At 33.5% G+C, this 16,816-nt stretch overlaps 2 protein-coding genes and 1 pseudogene across 3 annotated transcripts; 1 reads left to right on the top strand and 2 right to left on the bottom strand.

The window, feature by feature from the left end:
* The first annotated feature begins 1,354 nt into the window (after positions 1-1,354).
* LOC143573370 (laccase-7-like) lies at positions 1,355-4,564 on the top strand. The gene is made up of 6 exons (XM_077058267.1): positions 1,355-1,721; positions 2,137-2,288; positions 2,388-2,632; positions 2,745-2,876; positions 3,102-4,052; positions 4,365-4,564. Exons 1-6 carry the CDS (start codon positions 1,623-1,625, stop codon positions 4,493-4,495), a joined length of 1,710 nt encoding a protein of 569 aa, XP_076914382.1. The 5' UTR covers positions 1,355-1,622; the 3' UTR covers positions 4,496-4,564.
* Positions 4,565-10,227: 5,663 nt separating this feature from the next.
* LOC143573355 (uncharacterized) lies at positions 10,228-11,196 on the bottom strand (annotated as a pseudogene). Its single transcript, XR_013142417.1, has 3 exons — positions 11,096-11,196; positions 10,712-11,016; positions 10,228-10,569 (listed from the first exon to the last, which is right to left on the bottom strand). The product of XR_013142417.1 is annotated as an uncharacterized LOC143573355 (transcript).
* A 2,131-nt stretch (positions 11,197-13,327) lies between these two features.
* LOC143573354 (uncharacterized) lies at positions 13,328-14,587 on the bottom strand. The gene is made up of 2 exons (XM_077058254.1): positions 13,622-14,587; positions 13,328-13,536 (listed from the first exon to the last, which is right to left on the bottom strand). Exons 1-2 carry the CDS (start codon positions 14,571-14,573, stop codon positions 13,517-13,519), a joined length of 972 nt encoding a protein of 323 aa, XP_076914369.1. The 5' UTR covers positions 14,574-14,587; the 3' UTR covers positions 13,328-13,516.
* Between the last annotated feature and the right edge of the window lie 2,229 nt (positions 14,588-16,816).

Below are 16,816 nucleotides of genomic sequence, written 5' to 3'. Positions count from 1 at the left end.
ATAAAAAAATTCATGTTGTTTTGGATCGGGTTGACGATTTGATCGGATATAAAAATATCTCTTGACATTTAATCATTCATGATACCAACAAAATATAGACCAAGAACTCAGGGTTACTAGTACTAGTTATGAACACGAAACCGAACCAAGAGTTCAGTAAACATGAAATAGACTGAATCTACCTATCTTTTCGTATTGATTTACAAGAATAAGTAACAGAGATTTTAGTCAATACTAAACCCAAGATCTATCCTAAACACAATTGAATCAAGTAATTAACTCAGATTATTCAAAGAAAACTTAAAGAACATTCATATTACAAGTCGAAGTAACAAAAAAGACAAACTCATAAATCTTTCTAAGAACATATGAAGACAAATAACGAACTATAACAAGGTCTAGTACAATGATTCGTGAAATAAAATCTTGATGATCAAGTTGAATCAACATGTATTGATTAACAAAAGACGAGAATTGGTTTGAGAGTGTTTCTATGTGAATAATAAACTTTTGCGGAGACACAGTACGTATCGGCTAAGCATGCATATCTTACAGATAAATCCATTTAGCCATTGATGAATCTTTTATACACAATTAGCCCTCAAACATGATTGTGCATAAGAAAACATAAAAGCAATTAATAAACATAACTAAAAACTTTCCATTTACGATTTTAGGGATTCGTAGATAATTTGTCGATTAACGTCATTACGAATATACAACATGTTCATAATTAACTTATCAAGTTTACATTAATAACCAAACTTACTATTGTAATCTTTAACACAATTGTAAGAAAATGTAAATATTATACCGTAACGTTGTTCTACCTCAATTCAACTCATGATTCATGCATCCGTATGATTAATTTGTCAGAGTTGCAATCACAATGATTAATTACGCAATATAAATTAATATAATCAAAATTTCATATAAACACATGGCGAACTGATTGAGAAAATAATAAGTGATTGTGATGACAATTATTGAATTATTTTTTATATTATTATTATTGAATAATCGCATCATAATACTAGTACAACTATCTGCATATATCATGAGTTTTTTTGACAACGATCTTTTTTTTGCCGTTTTGTTTGACATCTATCGATGATCATGTGCATGTATAGGAAGATGTCATTTGTAACACACACAGCGTGTGTGGGGAAACAACCGTCTGAACGACGACTTCGTTTTATTCCATAAAAAGAAAAAACAATGGTTTGTTGGGGTTTTATCATGTAAAATATTCATTTAATTATATTAATTATAATATTAAAATATTATTAGCACTAACAAAAATATTAGAAGCGTTACTTCTGTCAACAGAAGGCCGGTGTCTAGAGGTGGAAGATTCAAATGCATCACCTTTATACTAACTCAAACCTCTTCAAAATTCAACTCACATGATATTCACGCAATCAATATGTGTGTGTATATAATATTATATATATATGTTTGCATATGGAAATTTCTTCTAACCAGCTGCCAGAAACTTATCTTCTATACCAACTTTCTCTTTCTCTCTATCTTTCTATATATACACAACCAACACATCTTTGAGGATATCATACGTACATTCATTGCACATATAGTATTCGTTGTTTTGTTTTTGTTCCGAAATGGCACCAAGCTCGTCATTCGCAGTTGGATTGGTGCTAGCATTTTGCTATCTAACTTCTTTTACTGCATCTGCTGATATCGTGGAGACTTCGTTTCATGTAATCATATGGCTACTCGCAACTTTGTGTCTTTTAAAGCATTCATACTTGAATCCTTATTTTTATTCATATAATTTAACTAAGGAACTCGTTCCAGTTCCTTATATTTATACATATTCAAATAAACAATACTTATCATTTCTTTATTATATATGTTTTCTTTCTTACACTCAAACAAATATATATATGGAATGAATATGGAATCATTAATTATTTAATCCATATTATTATATATACCATACTTTAGGAAATCATATGTAGTGCTAAATATGACAAATTAAATTGTTAAACTAATTTTCCTTAAATTATATGGTTTGGGATGATATAGGTAATTTTTAAGTGTGAATGCTCTTATAATTAGTTTCAAACATTAGATGAACTTAATTGTTGATATTCGATCTCCACGTATATGCAGGTAAAGAACTTAACAGCCAATAGATTATGTCAAGAGCAAGTCATCATGGCCGTCAATGGAAGCCTTCCGGGGCCAACGTTAAGGGTTAAGGAGGGTGACACCGTTATTGTCCATGTCTTCAACAAATCTCCATACAACCTTACCATTCACTGGTATAAATATATATACAAATTATAAAACTACTTCATTAATGGTACTTTCCTTTTATGGAAACATGTCTAATTAAGTAATATATATTTGAATGTGCATAGGCATGGTGTTTTCCAAAGGCTAACTCAATGGGCAGACGGTCCTGAATTCGTGACTCAGTGCCCCATCAGGCCGGGAGGTAACTATACCTACAGGTTCAATCTCACAGGACAAGAGGGCACTCTTTGGTGGCATGCACACTCTCAATGGCTTCGAGCAACTGTCCACGGTGCCCTCATCATCCGCCCACGAGACGGCCAGAAATACCCTTTCGTTAAACCCTTTCGTGAAGATACAATTATGTTAGGTACGTACGTATGTTAGATACAATTATGTTAGCAGTACTTAACATTATTAAGTATATATATATGTGTGTGTTTGAAGAATATATCTAATGATGAAACTAATTAACATTTCAGGTGAATGGTGGAACGCTGACCCCAACGATGTTGAGAACGCGGCACTAGCCACTGGAGCCGCACCTGTTAGCGCTGATGCTTATACCGTCAATGGATGGCCTGGTGATACGTATAACTTCTGCCCTTCAAACAGTAAGTGAACCAAAAAACTAATTCTAGGAATAAAAAAGTGTGTTGTTTCATTTATAATTTTATAAAAGTAAAAGAACATAACAATGTTTAATTAAATATGGACTAACCACAAAAGTGTTTGGTTGTCATATCCAACAACCACTTTTAATTGATTAATGTGACTCCTTTTAACTATTTGTTGATTACAGACTATAGTAATAATAATATTTGTTCTTTTTTGACCAGAAACATATAGGTTAGACGTAGTACCAGGACAAACATATTTGGTCCGAATAATCAACGCTGCTCTCAACACTCAGTTCTTCTTCAAGATAGCCAACCACAACTTTACTGTTGTTGCGGTTGATGCAGCCTACACGAACCCATTCCAGACAGACGTAGTCCTCGTGGGTCCGGGTCAAACCACCGACGTCTTAATAACTGCAAACCAGTCACCAGGATTATACTACATGGCCGCAAGTCCATATGATAGCGGAATAGGTATTCCATTCAACGCCAACATCACCACAGGGATCCTCGCTTACCAAAACGCCACACAAACAACACCAACACTTCCCGTCATGCCCGCCTTCAATGATACACCAACAGCCTTCACATTTTCAACCAATCTAACCGCACTCGTCACCAGCCGCTTCTGGTCACCAGTTCCACGAACAGTGGACGAGAACATGTTTATAACCTTCGGGCTCGGGTTATCAGCTTGTGGTTCCAACCAAACATGTGGAGGGATATTCCAACAAAGAATGGCTGCAAGCATGAACAACAATTCATTCGTTTTGCCAACACGAATGTCGCTTTTAGAAGCCTATTTCCGAAATGTGAGTGGAGTTTACACGACCGATTTCCCTGATCAGCCACCAATGGTATTTGATTACACAAACGTCAGCAATAGTTTCAATCAGAGTCTTTTGATGACACCCAAGGTGACCAGTCTCAAGAAAATTAAGTTCAATTCGACGGTTCAGATCGTGTTGCAGAACACAGCCTTGGTCAGTGTTGAAAATCACCCCATGCATTTGCATGGATTCAACTTCTACGTGCTGGCTCAAGGCTTCGGGAACTATGATCCAACAAATGACACCAGAAAGTTCAATTTTGTCAACCCTCAAGAACGGAACACACTTGGAGTCCCTACCGGTGGCTGGGCTGTCATCAGATTCCGAGCAGATAATCCAGGTACACAATTTGATATCATGTTTATTACTCTATAGATACAATGTAAGTAGACAAACATTTATCGGTATTATGTAAATATGGGATAGGTATATACACTATTCTCTCGTAGAGACCCTAATTAACAATTATCAATATTACTGCACCATTAAAAACACACACTTAAGAACTTTAAGTCTTTAAATATATATCATATAACTCATTCCAACACGCATCTTAATAAATAATAACTCGATCTCATTGAATAAAACAACTTTTTATCTTATAGTATTAGAGAAGTTTAAAATCTTATATGTGGAAATTAATATTTTGCAGGTGTGTGGTTCATTCACTGTCATTTGGAAGTACATTTGCCATGGGGATTGGGTACCGCTTTCTTGGTGGAGAACGGAGGTACACCGGAATCAACGTTGCCGCCGCCACCTGCAGACTTTCCTCAGTGTTAGAGGCAAACGCGGGAGACAAGCTGACTTCAACTGTTCATATAAAGGATACGCAACATACTTATATGATTAATTTGTAATGTTTTCGATAATATTTATTTGTTGTTAAATCATAAATGTAGTGCTCCTTTGGATTATGCTTATTGATTATGTCTAAATAATAAATAGAAGATTTCACATGGATACAAATAAATTTCTTTAATAACCGATTTTTATCGAGTTTAATTTACATAAACAGGCTTGACACCTCACAAACAATATATGATAATAAAATTTTATATCAAATCAATTAACAGGAAACTCCCAAGTCAAACTTTAAAGCTAGCTAGGCATGAACCTGTTTAAGATAACATATTCTAGCTGAAGTGAAGCAACGTGATTCTTCAAATTAGAAAGCGCGATGACATAGACACACACCAAAAAAAAAAAAACATGACCCAAATCTTTTGTCATATACTAATTAATCATAATTATGCATGTCACTGATCTAACAAGTATTTTAAATTAAAACTTTTCTGTGTAATTTACTTATCTTTGTATTTACTTATCTATTGGGTTATTTTAAGTTAGGATAACTTTTCGTTTTAATAATTTATATGTCACTTTAAATTCAATATTGTTTGAAAATCCAGTTATAGTTATAAATTACATTTTTCGGTTCTAAACAATATAAATAAAATTATTATAATTATAATTAAAACACAACAAAAAGAAAATAAAGCAAAAAAAATGCAAAATGCAAACCAAGGTATATATTTGAATACCCTAGTTTGAAAAGGTGTTGGTCGCGAGTGGCAACACACATACCACCAAGTCACTCTTTATTTTTGTGTTTAATCCCGGATTTATGGGTATATAATCTTTGTCATTAACATACATCGCAAACTCTTCTCATATAATTATAACTTTGTATATGAATTTTGATCTCTCCTTCAATCTTTCAATTCCATATGCCTTTATCCAGATGTAGTTTGGTTTGTGTTAAATGTTAAAAAAAATAAAAATGTAGAGTTGATATGCCTTACTACTATGCTATTGTTTTATCGTCTTCAAGAAAGGGTAAACATGCGACTAGAAGCGTGTAAGCTGTAACACGTACAGGTCTCGAGGGAAATAATATTTTTTTTTAAGTTTAAACAAGTTTATAGCTATTGATTTATTAAATTTTTAATAAAGGACCAAGTGTATGCATGATAGGTAATTAAATCTTTGTCTCATATTTTCAATCTACATTAAATCCAACAAACATATTTTCAACTAAGCCGAAATCCAAGATCCAATCCTCACAAACCAACACATTTAGCCAAATGGTATTCTTGTGTATAAAATGATGCTCCCTCTTTATAGATTGAGGGGTTCGAGTTCTTTAGAGAAATTATTATCCATTTTAAAGTAGATTTAAAGGATGTGTGGTATTGTTCAAAAGGTAAAATAATAATGCATCCAAAGCGAAATATTTCTTGCATTTTTCTTCTTGAAAGTTGAAATAATGAAGGAAAATGGATGTTCTGCACAATGGGCCAATTGGACTCATCCTTTCGGCTTGTTTCTATTAACCAACTAAAAAAGTAAACTAATGCCCAAACAGGCCCAAAACAAAATCTCCAAGAATATAACATTAACCGTACCTAGCAATCTATTTAGAGGTGTACAAAAGAATCGATTTGGGAACGGTTTTAGACAAACTGAAAAGAAGCGTTTTGGGTTTAAAACCGGTTTCATCCACACCGGTTTTCAAACCGCAAGTTTCAGGACCGGTTCCCCTTAAGATCTACCAAACCAGTTTTAAAACCGAACCGGTTTGAGAAAAAACGGTTTATAAACCGAACCGAACAGACGTGACCAAGCCGGCTTTTCTTGCTTCTAAACCGGTTTATAAACCGAACTGGTTTAAGTCAAACCGGTTTTGACCAGTCGTTGACCAAACTGGCTGGTTTGGGTTTAAAACCGGTTTTGTACACCTCTACCTACATAATCCTAGATCCCTATCTATATCAAAGTTATTGATATGCTATGCCGCTATGAGCATGATGTGATATTAACAAATTATACCTCTATTCCAAATGATAAAGTACGTTTTCAGCAAAACCTCCGGTTTTAATAACACCATGCATGCTTAAACATGAAAAATATATTAAAAACATAAAGGCAAAAATAATGACAATTATTATTATTATTATTATTATTATTATTATTATTATTATTATTATCAACAAAATATAACATTAGTAAGCTACACTACAACAGACAAACATCAGAAAAAATATAATATAATATTAACATAGATAATAATAAATAATGCATATGGAAACGAAGAGAAGAATGTGCTATATCACTAGCCGACAACACTATGCAAACCAACTAAAGGGGTTTTCAGGATTCCTTATTTTACCTTTTCGTAGCTTATATTATAAGTTGTAAGGTGTTTAGAAAAGTTAAGTTTTATTACCTTTTCCTTATTTTACCCGTACGATGCTGCGGTGTCGACAATTTGCAATACGTTTTTTTTTTTGTTAGTTTATCAATTCGCTTGTGATATATTGTATAGGTATCTATTAGTGGGTATTACCCAAGCGTTTCAGTGGGCATTCGTTTCCTATTGGTGCCTATACACGCTCAGAACTGCTCGGTCCATTAATGTATCTAGCCACCTATTCAACAATCTTTGCTCAGAACCCGCAATACATTTTCAATGGGCTTCAACTGGAATGATCTTACACAACATGTTTACCTACGTTGTCTTTAAACACAGCTTTATTTGAGCCTTTATTTCTATTTTCCCTACAACCTACATTCACACATTCCATCCATTTAAAACAATTACATAAATCATAACCATGAAAGTCTAATATGCATTTGAAGCCCCAACTGACATAAATTTAAAGCTTTGTTATGACTTAGCTTGTTTTCGAAGTTCATATTATAGTCAACACTAAAATCCAATATGTCTAATGTGTTTGTTTGCTGCAAGCTTGGAGACCTTAACTATGAGCTTAATAGCAATAATAGTGTTACACTAAGTTTTTTTTTTAACAACATTAATCTTATCTTGTCCTTACTTGGAGCAAAATCTTGCAGCTTCCTCACTTATTCGGGTTCATCTTACCTGAAAATATCCAAAGAGTTATTTAGTCAACAAAAATGTAAAATTATTGTTTGCAAGTCAACAAACCCGTTTTAACTTGTACTAAAAATTACTTGTTTTGACCCAAATCTATATTGGCCCGTAATATAATTACTCATTTTGACATAAATTCATTTTGACTCATTTTGAAACATATTAGAAAATATAGATATAACAAGACTTTTAAATAAAGTTATCAAATTACGGGTTAAAGATGAAGGGGGGCAATTGCATAATAATTTTATAAATTTACAAAATGTAATAAAAGTTAAATGTTAATTTTGTAACTAAATTAAATAAAATGGAAAGACACGTGATATTTAATGTCACAATGATCCTTTAACCCATATTTAAACTTATGCTATGTGACTTATAAGTAGTAAAACTATTAAAAGAAACACTCTTACTTTTTCCTATCACTCTTGTATTTTATACCAGGTGCCCCTACGATGTCGCGGGTATGCGTGTAAACACTAACATTAAACACTTAACCAGTATTAGTACGCACCTAACCTCGCATCGACATGCGTGTAACCCAACAATAGTGTGTAACGTGACATCGAGCGTGTATCCGGTGTCGGTACACGCGTAACCGATCTCAACCATACCTGAACCAAATTTAATTTTTATGTATCATGTGTTTTGTTCGTAACCATTTCTGACCCACGACCCGAACCCACTCGACGGGGCCCGTTTCCCGGTCCTTACGGGTAATCACATAACACGTTAAGTTTTTAAAGTTAAAAAAATATAGCAATATCATACTCAAGTTAAAGAGCATAAAATGCTCATTTTTATGGAGTATTGTTTTTTGAAAAAATACTGACGTGGAAAAAGTTATAGCCATTAAAAAGTCGTAAGGGTAGTTAATTTAGAATAAGGGGATAAATGTGAAAATATTTTATATATTAACAAAATGTGATTAAAATTAAAAGACTATACTTGTAACTATTTTTGAATCAATAATTATTTGTTAACCGTAAAATAGATTGAAAAGTCCATCTTACCCTTAAAATCTGAGAATAAATACATTTATAACTAAAACAATTAAGTGTTTTTTTAAAGAATTATGTATCTATTATTTTGAATGGGTAAATAGTTGTTAATTGCCATTAGTCCACATGGCACCATGTGACGTGTGAGAATTGCTCTACGTTTGTTTCAAAATTTGATGCTTTGTTTCATTTATCTCTTAACTTTAATATAATTATCACGACTTGATGCGTGTAAATTTTGTGTATATTCTTAGGCGTAACTTTTAACATGTTACCAAGGTTTTAAATTTATATAAATGACAATTATTTAGACTAACCACACAAAACAGGTAGGCATACCTATCGTGGCCTTGGATTAAAAGCGTGAGAAGAGCAAAAGTGAAGAGGTCCCCAGCCAAGATTAAAAGCGAAAAGAGAACACTTTTTGAACACGATAAGACTATATTTTAATAAATATTTAATTATTTATAAACCACATATTATATACAAACCACATTCTAATATATTTAACGTCTAATATATCAACATGCATATATCCTAAATTTCCAAAAGTAGCGTAGAACAAAATTTTCGAGTACCATATTACTCGCCCAAAATATCAAAGTAGCACAAAAAAAATTAGCTGAGTACCAAATTACTGGAAGTGTTTCCAAAAGAACACTACTCAAAAGTGTTTCAACTTTCAAAAATTATATCAAAATGTAAAAAGTCTATAAATGACTAATTATAAAGGTTATGTCGAAAAATGTGCTAAATGGTCGCTTTTTGTACGAGAAGCCTTCGTATCCTCGCTTTTTCGCGTTGCACAATATGGGAGAAAGCGTTCGCTTTTGAAATGGCTGCGCGCCTTCGCCTTGGGTTGGCAAAAGCGTCAGGCTGTCAGGGTGCTCACCTTGGGTCGCTTCTCGCCTCACCTCGCCTTGAGCGCGCTTTTTTAAACCAAGATCATGACATAGTTTAGTTTCAAATAAGAACCAATAATCAAACCCAAAGACACAATTGTCACTACTTAATTCTTTGTTAATCACCAAATAGTTCTTTAGTTTATTGATTTTGTGGGTTTATTTAAGAGTAAAGTCCGTGGTAGAAAAGTAAATAATAGCATATGAGTAGAGAATTTCATATCTAAATGTTAAATCAAAAGTTTGGAGGTGTGGTACTTCGTCAAATGCCCAAGACCTTGTCGTGATACCTGACTAGGTTAGTTTGATAATGTTAAAATTTTTCATGGTTGGGCTCTTGTTAATTTTACCATAACCATACCACCTCAAGGTCTGGGTTAGAGACACCAATCTATACTTCAAATTAACTCGTCTACCCGACACCTGACACGATTGACACCCTAATTTTGGATCACTTCTTACATTTTGCCCTGTTTATATAAATGGTAATTTTATTTATGGTAGTTACTTCTTTTAGAAAGTTTTGTTTGAAGTGTAGTGTCTTTGGTTCCCATAATGTGAATTGAATATATTAAATGAATTGAGTTTTTCAATCATTTTGATTGACAAAGTAAATATATATATGATTTTTTTTTTTTGTACTTTGTTTCAAAAATAATTATAAACCTAATCTACATCATTCAATTGTTATATGACATCGAATCCCATGTTAAGTATCAAGCAAACAAACAAATAAGTGTGATTATGTACCTAATAGCATGCAAATGCATTTATTTATTTATTTATTCTATCATAAACAAATATAAAATAAAAGAACTCCTATAAATCTAAATTATTCCTCCGTCTCCATGACAACATGTTTATGAAAGAAAAAAAACGAAAAAAAAAACAAACGAAAGAGAAGATCGATGGTTTAAATGGATGCCGGAGCCGGTGCACCAGCATTAAGGTTCTCACTAGCTGCGGGACCAGCAGCAGCACCAGAGCTTAGAAGCTCGATCATGGCACGGTGAGGGTTGCTCCTTTGCTTCTCACACAAGTCACCCAAAAACACACCTGAAATATCATAATAATTAATTAATCCTTATGTTGTGATATTGACTTTGTAACATATTGGCAAGTTTTCTTAGTTTACAAGCATTATGGTTAAGTTTAATGAAGAATAAAATAAGTAAACAAATGAGATATATAGATATACCTTCACCAGCAGCCAAGTTGAAGTAAAGATCAACGATGTTGGGGCAGTTCTGGTAGCAAGCGGTTGAGCAGATTTTGGCTATGGATTGTGACTCAAGCAGGGTGTCGGAGGAAATCCCAACGGAGTTCCTATCGACACCACACGCCTTGACACATTCATCCTCTCCACCACCACTTGTGATGTTGTGCATTGATACCTGGTCTTCCCCTTGTTGTTCTCGTAGTTCTCCAACAAACATCTCTTCCCAGATGACGAGATGGAAAACGAGCAAACCTCCGTTGGCAAATCCTCACATACAATCTCCCCTGAAATTTATTCAAATGTTAATATTAATACTAGTATACAATTTTTTTAACAGCTAATATTCTACTCCTAAATACGTACCTAGAGCTCCATGAAGAACGAAAGCGGCAAAGAGGACCGAAGACAACAACATCATGGAAGAAGACATGTTTTGTGTTTTGATATACAAAGGTAGGTCGTGTTGTGTTTGAAGCTAGAGAATATGGGTGTATATATATATAAAAGGACTGAGGGGTAGGTTGGTAATGAATAAATTAAATTTAGTGACGGAAGGCACCGCGTCTAAAATAGGAAACATAGTGGAGATACGGCGGGATGACGACTTTACATTTTTATTTTTGTTATTTTATTTTTATTTCAACAAAATATATATTGTTCATTTTTAATTGTAATTTATTCTATTAATTATTTAATAATTGGTTCTCGTACATTCACGAATATTCATTTCAAGTTAACTGCTTAAATAATATGCGTTTGCGTTATTTTTTTTTTCAAACAACAACTAATCTACTTCTAAATGTTTTATACATTGCAGAATTTAACATTCCGTGTATTCTAAGAAACCCATGTAATTGGTTAGAGAAGTTCTTTCTCCAAAAACTACCAACAAGATAATATTTTTTGCAATTAGGGTAGCAATTAATCGGAAAAACTTTTTGTAGTATTTAAAATAATTAATAACTAAAAACTCAATAATTTATAAGTAATTGTTTTGTTTTTTACAAAGTGAGTAATTATTTTAAGGTGAATTAAAAAAATAATTTGTTTTTTTATGAAATATATATGACGTCTATATTTGTCACAAAAAATTTAAGATGGAACAAGTCTATGAATATGTACATACATTAACGAACACAAACATACATTAACCGACATAAATGAACACATTTAAATAAACACAGACAAACAAATATAAAACATATTAGGGGTTATATAATTTTTAAATGCAAATAATTTTCTATGAATATGTAACAAACATGAAGGATCATAAACGAACATTCACGAACATAGACTAACGAGTGAAACATATGTTCATATTCGTTCATTTAATTAAATGACACAACATAAATGAACTTTCTGCCGAACGGTTCATAAACAAGCAGAATAATTAACTTTTTTATAAAGCTTACAGCATTGCCTTTTTAGTTCTTATTATTTCTTCTATTTATCATTGTATTTAAAGTTAAGTACCACCACTAATCGGATTATTCGGGTTAACCCGAAACCGACTTTTTTTCAAAAATGAACCCTAAACCCGACCCTATTAACAATTCAGGTTATTCAGGTTAACCCGAATAACCCAATTAATGTTTTTTGACCCTATTTAACCCGACCCGAATTAGCATATTCGGGGTCGGGTTGGGTTAATCGGGTTCGGGTATTTTGGACACCCGTAGGCCCACTTATAGATATCCATTATAATTTACACGAAAGGTGTTAAAAAACCCTCCTAACTGATGCCACTTTAAAAACGAATTTGACCCAAACCGATTCCACACTACTCAAACCGCCGATTTGTATATTGGGTTAGGCATTCAAAACTAGTTCTCAAGCTGCACCGGGTTTTAGTCGTTGAGAAAGAACTAGCCATGGCTCTATTTCCATCCGTTTTTTAAAGTCTGCTTTTAGTATGACGCAGTAACAGACGTGAAGCCGCATTTGATGAGTTACCCACACAACATATTAAAAATTAAAACATAAAAAAGATATTAAAAGTTACTTGTTGTCCAACTACAATATATAGAAACATAGATATTACATCAATATAACAGATAGGCGGACAACAAGCTTGTGTTTCGCTTGTGTATTGCAATTTATGGTTTTCTAAGTTTTTCAATGTATTGCAATTTATGGTTTTCTAAGTTTTTAAATATTAGATAAACAGTACTTCAGTTACTTTGGTTTCGCTTGTGTTTTTTATAAAATTATATTATGCTATCAGGGTATCATGTAAAAAGTTATAACTTCGATAAGATACATGTGGCAGACCACCAGTGGGCACTGGGCAGTGGCAAAACCAAAGTTTGTAAAAATAATTTCATATGCCCTTATAAAATATGAAATCCATTAGCATTATGATTTCTGACAGTGGCTTCAGAGGCATAAATACAAGGACAGAAATATGACTGAAAAAATCCATTATCTGGCCAAAACAAGGTATTCATTTTCATAGGTTTGATTCAAAAATGTAAAGTGAAAAAATAAACAATATTCAATCCAGACTAACTGATATTTGGTTCATCAAAAACTAAAGAATTCATCATTATATTCCAAGTCAACTAGAAAACACATCTAGAAAGATGATAAGTCAATGAAATATCAGATTGGTATATTAGTCTGTCTAATCCCAAACAACAATTCTTCTGCATACTCTTGTATCAGATTCATTAGACTACTTATAAATGGCAGTCTGTCACCAATCACCATGTTAGCAAGCTGTTCTTGTCAAACCACTTCATCTGTGTTGTAAGTCAAGTCGTTGTAAGTCAAGTCATCTAATCCTCAAGGATTTCGGCTTTTCACTGCACAGCATATGTAATCAGTCAATATCTCAAAACACTAATCATTTGCATTAATATGTAACAACCATTGAGAATCACAACATACCAGGACTAAATACTTTGATGGATTTAGTTATAGACTTCACAGATGTGACCGAATTAGGCCCTGCACCTGCCATATTCAAGTCTTGCTCAGATCGGATTTCAGTCACTGTAGAAGACACTCCCGAAACAAGCTCATGATCACACGCATTGTCATCCACCGTTGTATCTGGTGAAAGAGACTCAGGAGAAGATCCATTATCCCCCTGGCCTAAATAATCCATTTGTTCACCATCAAATGCAAAGTCGCCCAACAAAGCAGTCAGATTGAAATCCGGCCCTAAACAGTCAAAATTAGGCAAGTCAAAGTCAAAAGGGTCGCCTTCAGAAGGAGATTCAATATTCTCGTCAGAAGTCACAATCTCTGAATTAACCGCCACAGTTTCAGAACCATCAAAATCCAGCCTTCCTTTAACACTGCTGAATTTCTTTGAGCCTGTTTTCAATGGTGATGTAATGCATTGATTCCTCTCGATTGAATAGTAAGATACTTGCTTCATGGGACTAACATGAATAGTCTCGGATGTGATAACAGTACGGTTCGTTGATGTAAACGGTGGAGGTGTAACCGTCTTCTTGTTGCTTGATGGTGGAGTCTGATTATCACCAACTGGTGAAACAGTTGGAGACGGTGAGGGTGTTTGGGGACCAGCGTTAAAAAGACACTTAGCCACACTAGAACCTTGAGCTGGTGACAGTGTAGTCGGTGCAGTGTTTGATGGAACTGGCGTGATTTCCCGATTATTATTATCATTATTTGCTGATGTTGCAGGTGGTTTGACAGAAGCAGTTGACCGGACTGATGGATGAGTGCGAGTTCGCTTTGAAACTGATGGAGCAGCAGGGGCATCATTAGCATTATTCCTTCTTTTTAATGTTGGCTGGCTTGTGCTTGCGATCGCCGTCCGGGTTGAGAAATTTGTGGGCTCTGATAGAGGTTTGGAAGTCGACATCATCACTGGAGTGGTGTTGGCTGAAAAAAAACAGAATTAAAGGTCACATTTCATAACAAACTTCAACTGGCCACCATCACCACAAAATACAAGTGTTTCAAAGCTCGTTAAACTCAGGATTAATCGGATTAGCTTTTAACCCTCCTCAACCCATTCACGATCCAAGCTGCCCGAAATTGGCCGGAATCATAGAAAGTTAGCCAGAATTAAGGCCAATTAGTCCCAGCCTTGACCAATTAGGGGCAATTATGGCCAATTAGAACCAATTCACAGCAAATTTCACCGATTACCAAAAGTTGAAAGCGATTACGTGCAGACTCCTCACCCGATTTTTACAGCCATGATTAACACACACAGATTTACATTTATTAACTTATAAACTTATCATTTTCATATAAATGACTTAATACAAACCCTAATTTAATCACACAAAAACAAAATCAACAAACTCGAAATCCAGATTGAAATGTTACCTGCTGAGAGAAGAGGCATGACCATCGGAGACGGCTGTAGCACCGCTGCAGTCGATCCGCCATGACTATAGGCATTCATCACATCCTGCATTCCTCGCAGCAACGTCTGCACCCGAAACTTCTCCTGATCCAACCGACTCTTGTCTTGGCTCAACATCACCTTCTGCTCCTTCAAACAAATATACTCATCCAACATATCGCCTAAACTCAATAAACTCTTCGGCGCCTGAAAAGACACATCATCAATCCCAAAACTGTTATAGCAAAGAATAAAATTACAAAATAAAACATTACCTCATTGACTGGTGATTTGGAAATGAGGTGTGAAGCCTCGGTTCGAAAAGTGGAGCGGGTTTGGACGAAGTTGTTATCGGAGAGGTAGCGGTCGACGATGAAGGCGACTTGAACTTTAGTGACCTTGCCTTTGCCGATACGGGATTTGGTTTGCTTTCCCATTGGAATTGGAATTGGAATTGGAATGAATGGTGAGATCTGAGATTGGAACTGTACAGGAGAAATGGGGCGGTGGGAGTATTTGAAAGTTTTGGAGGAGGGTGAGTGGTTTTGTTAACGAAAGGCGTGGAGGGAAATGAATAACGAATGTTTAAGGTTTCCGCGGTTAAATGTGGGACGAAATTAGGGCGCTTAAATTGTTTTGTATTTTTAGTCCTGCTAATTATTTTTTATCCTTTTATAAAATTATTATTATTCTTTAATAAATTTGGGATGTATATGTAATGTGACCGTTGTATATTAAACGATATAAGGTAACAAAATAAAAATAATAATAAAATTGTTTTATGACGAAATTAATGTATTTGCTAATTTCAGTTGACTAATGTATAGATTTATTTACTTTTAAGTTTCTAAGGAAATTTAGTTCAATATGTATAAATCTGGATGTGAGTATGTTACCGTTGTATATATAAATTAAAAAATGAAACTTATTTTTATTGTTAGTATATAAAATTAACTAGTTTTTATTCCCCGTATTACGTTGCTGTTTTATATTATTTGTTTCCAATATTTATTTTTTTTGTGAATTTTTATTGTATGAAAGTTAATAATATATTTATGGTTTGATGATAAATTGTTTCACAAATAAATGAGATGTTATAACCTGGTTTAAAAACTATATGGGTTTGATGAGACCCGTTTATTTTTTTAACTATAAAATTGTTTTTTTAATTATAAATAATATATATATATATATATTTAAATAAATCATATATTAATTTTTAGTATATCCTTATCTATAAGATTTTTATATCAAATATTTGGTGAGGTTAGTTTTTAATTTAATGAGATGTTATAACCGGTTTAAGAAATATATGTGTTTGATAAGACTCATACTCGTTAATTTGGGTCAGATGCATGAGAATCCGCCGTTTAAAAATCAAGTAAATCTGATGAGTCCAAAAAAAAGGGGAGCGACCATATCGCGACACATAAAATTTCTATTATTTCGTTTATATGTATTATAGATATATGTGTTTGTTAACTTCTGTTGAGTACTTTGTTAAAATATAACGTTTTTTATCACTTTGTTATAACAACAAATACAATTATACAAGGTTAAATTAAAAAGGTAACAAAATAAAAATATTTTTATATTGACAATTGAAAGTAAATAATTTCACATTTTGTATATTGATCAATAATAATCCCACATTTACAAATTTCTGTCAACGGTTCGACTTTTCGACTATTTTTCTGTCAATGGACCTCTGTTAAAAAACACTTAACGTCGTTAGGTTTTTTTCCGAATTACAA

This window comes from Bidens hawaiensis, unplaced genomic scaffold (assembly GCF_021521415.1).
Source record: "Bidens hawaiensis isolate Kalapana, Puna unplaced genomic scaffold, B.hawaiensis_p1.1 tig00026395_1, whole genome shotgun sequence".
In the NCBI taxonomy this organism is placed as follows: domain Eukaryota; kingdom Viridiplantae; phylum Streptophyta; class Magnoliopsida; order Asterales; family Asteraceae; genus Bidens; species Bidens hawaiensis.
The sequence above is the reverse complement of the archived record's forward strand: the minus strand, read 5'-3'. Positions and strand labels throughout refer to the sequence as shown.

Coding starts and splice junctions, on each gene's coding strand:
- LOC143573354 (XM_077058254.1), bottom strand. CDS start 14,573: ATGATGTCGACTTCCAAACCTCTATCAGAGCCCACAAATTTCTCAACC. Junction 13,537..13,621: donor CATCAAAGTATTTAGTCCTG/GTATGTTGTGAT, acceptor TATGCTGTGCAG/TGAAAAGCCGAAATCCTTGA.
- LOC143573370 (XM_077058267.1), top strand. CDS start 1,623: ATGGCACCAAGCTCGTCATTCGCAGTTGGATTGGTGCTAGCATTTTGC. Junction 1,722..2,136: donor TCGTGGAGACTTCGTTTCAT/GTAATCATATGG, acceptor ACGTATATGCAG/GTAAAGAACTTAACAGCCAA. Junction 2,877..3,101: donor TAACTTCTGCCCTTCAAACA/GTAAGTGAACCA, acceptor TTTTTTGACCAG/AAACATATAGGTTAGACGTA.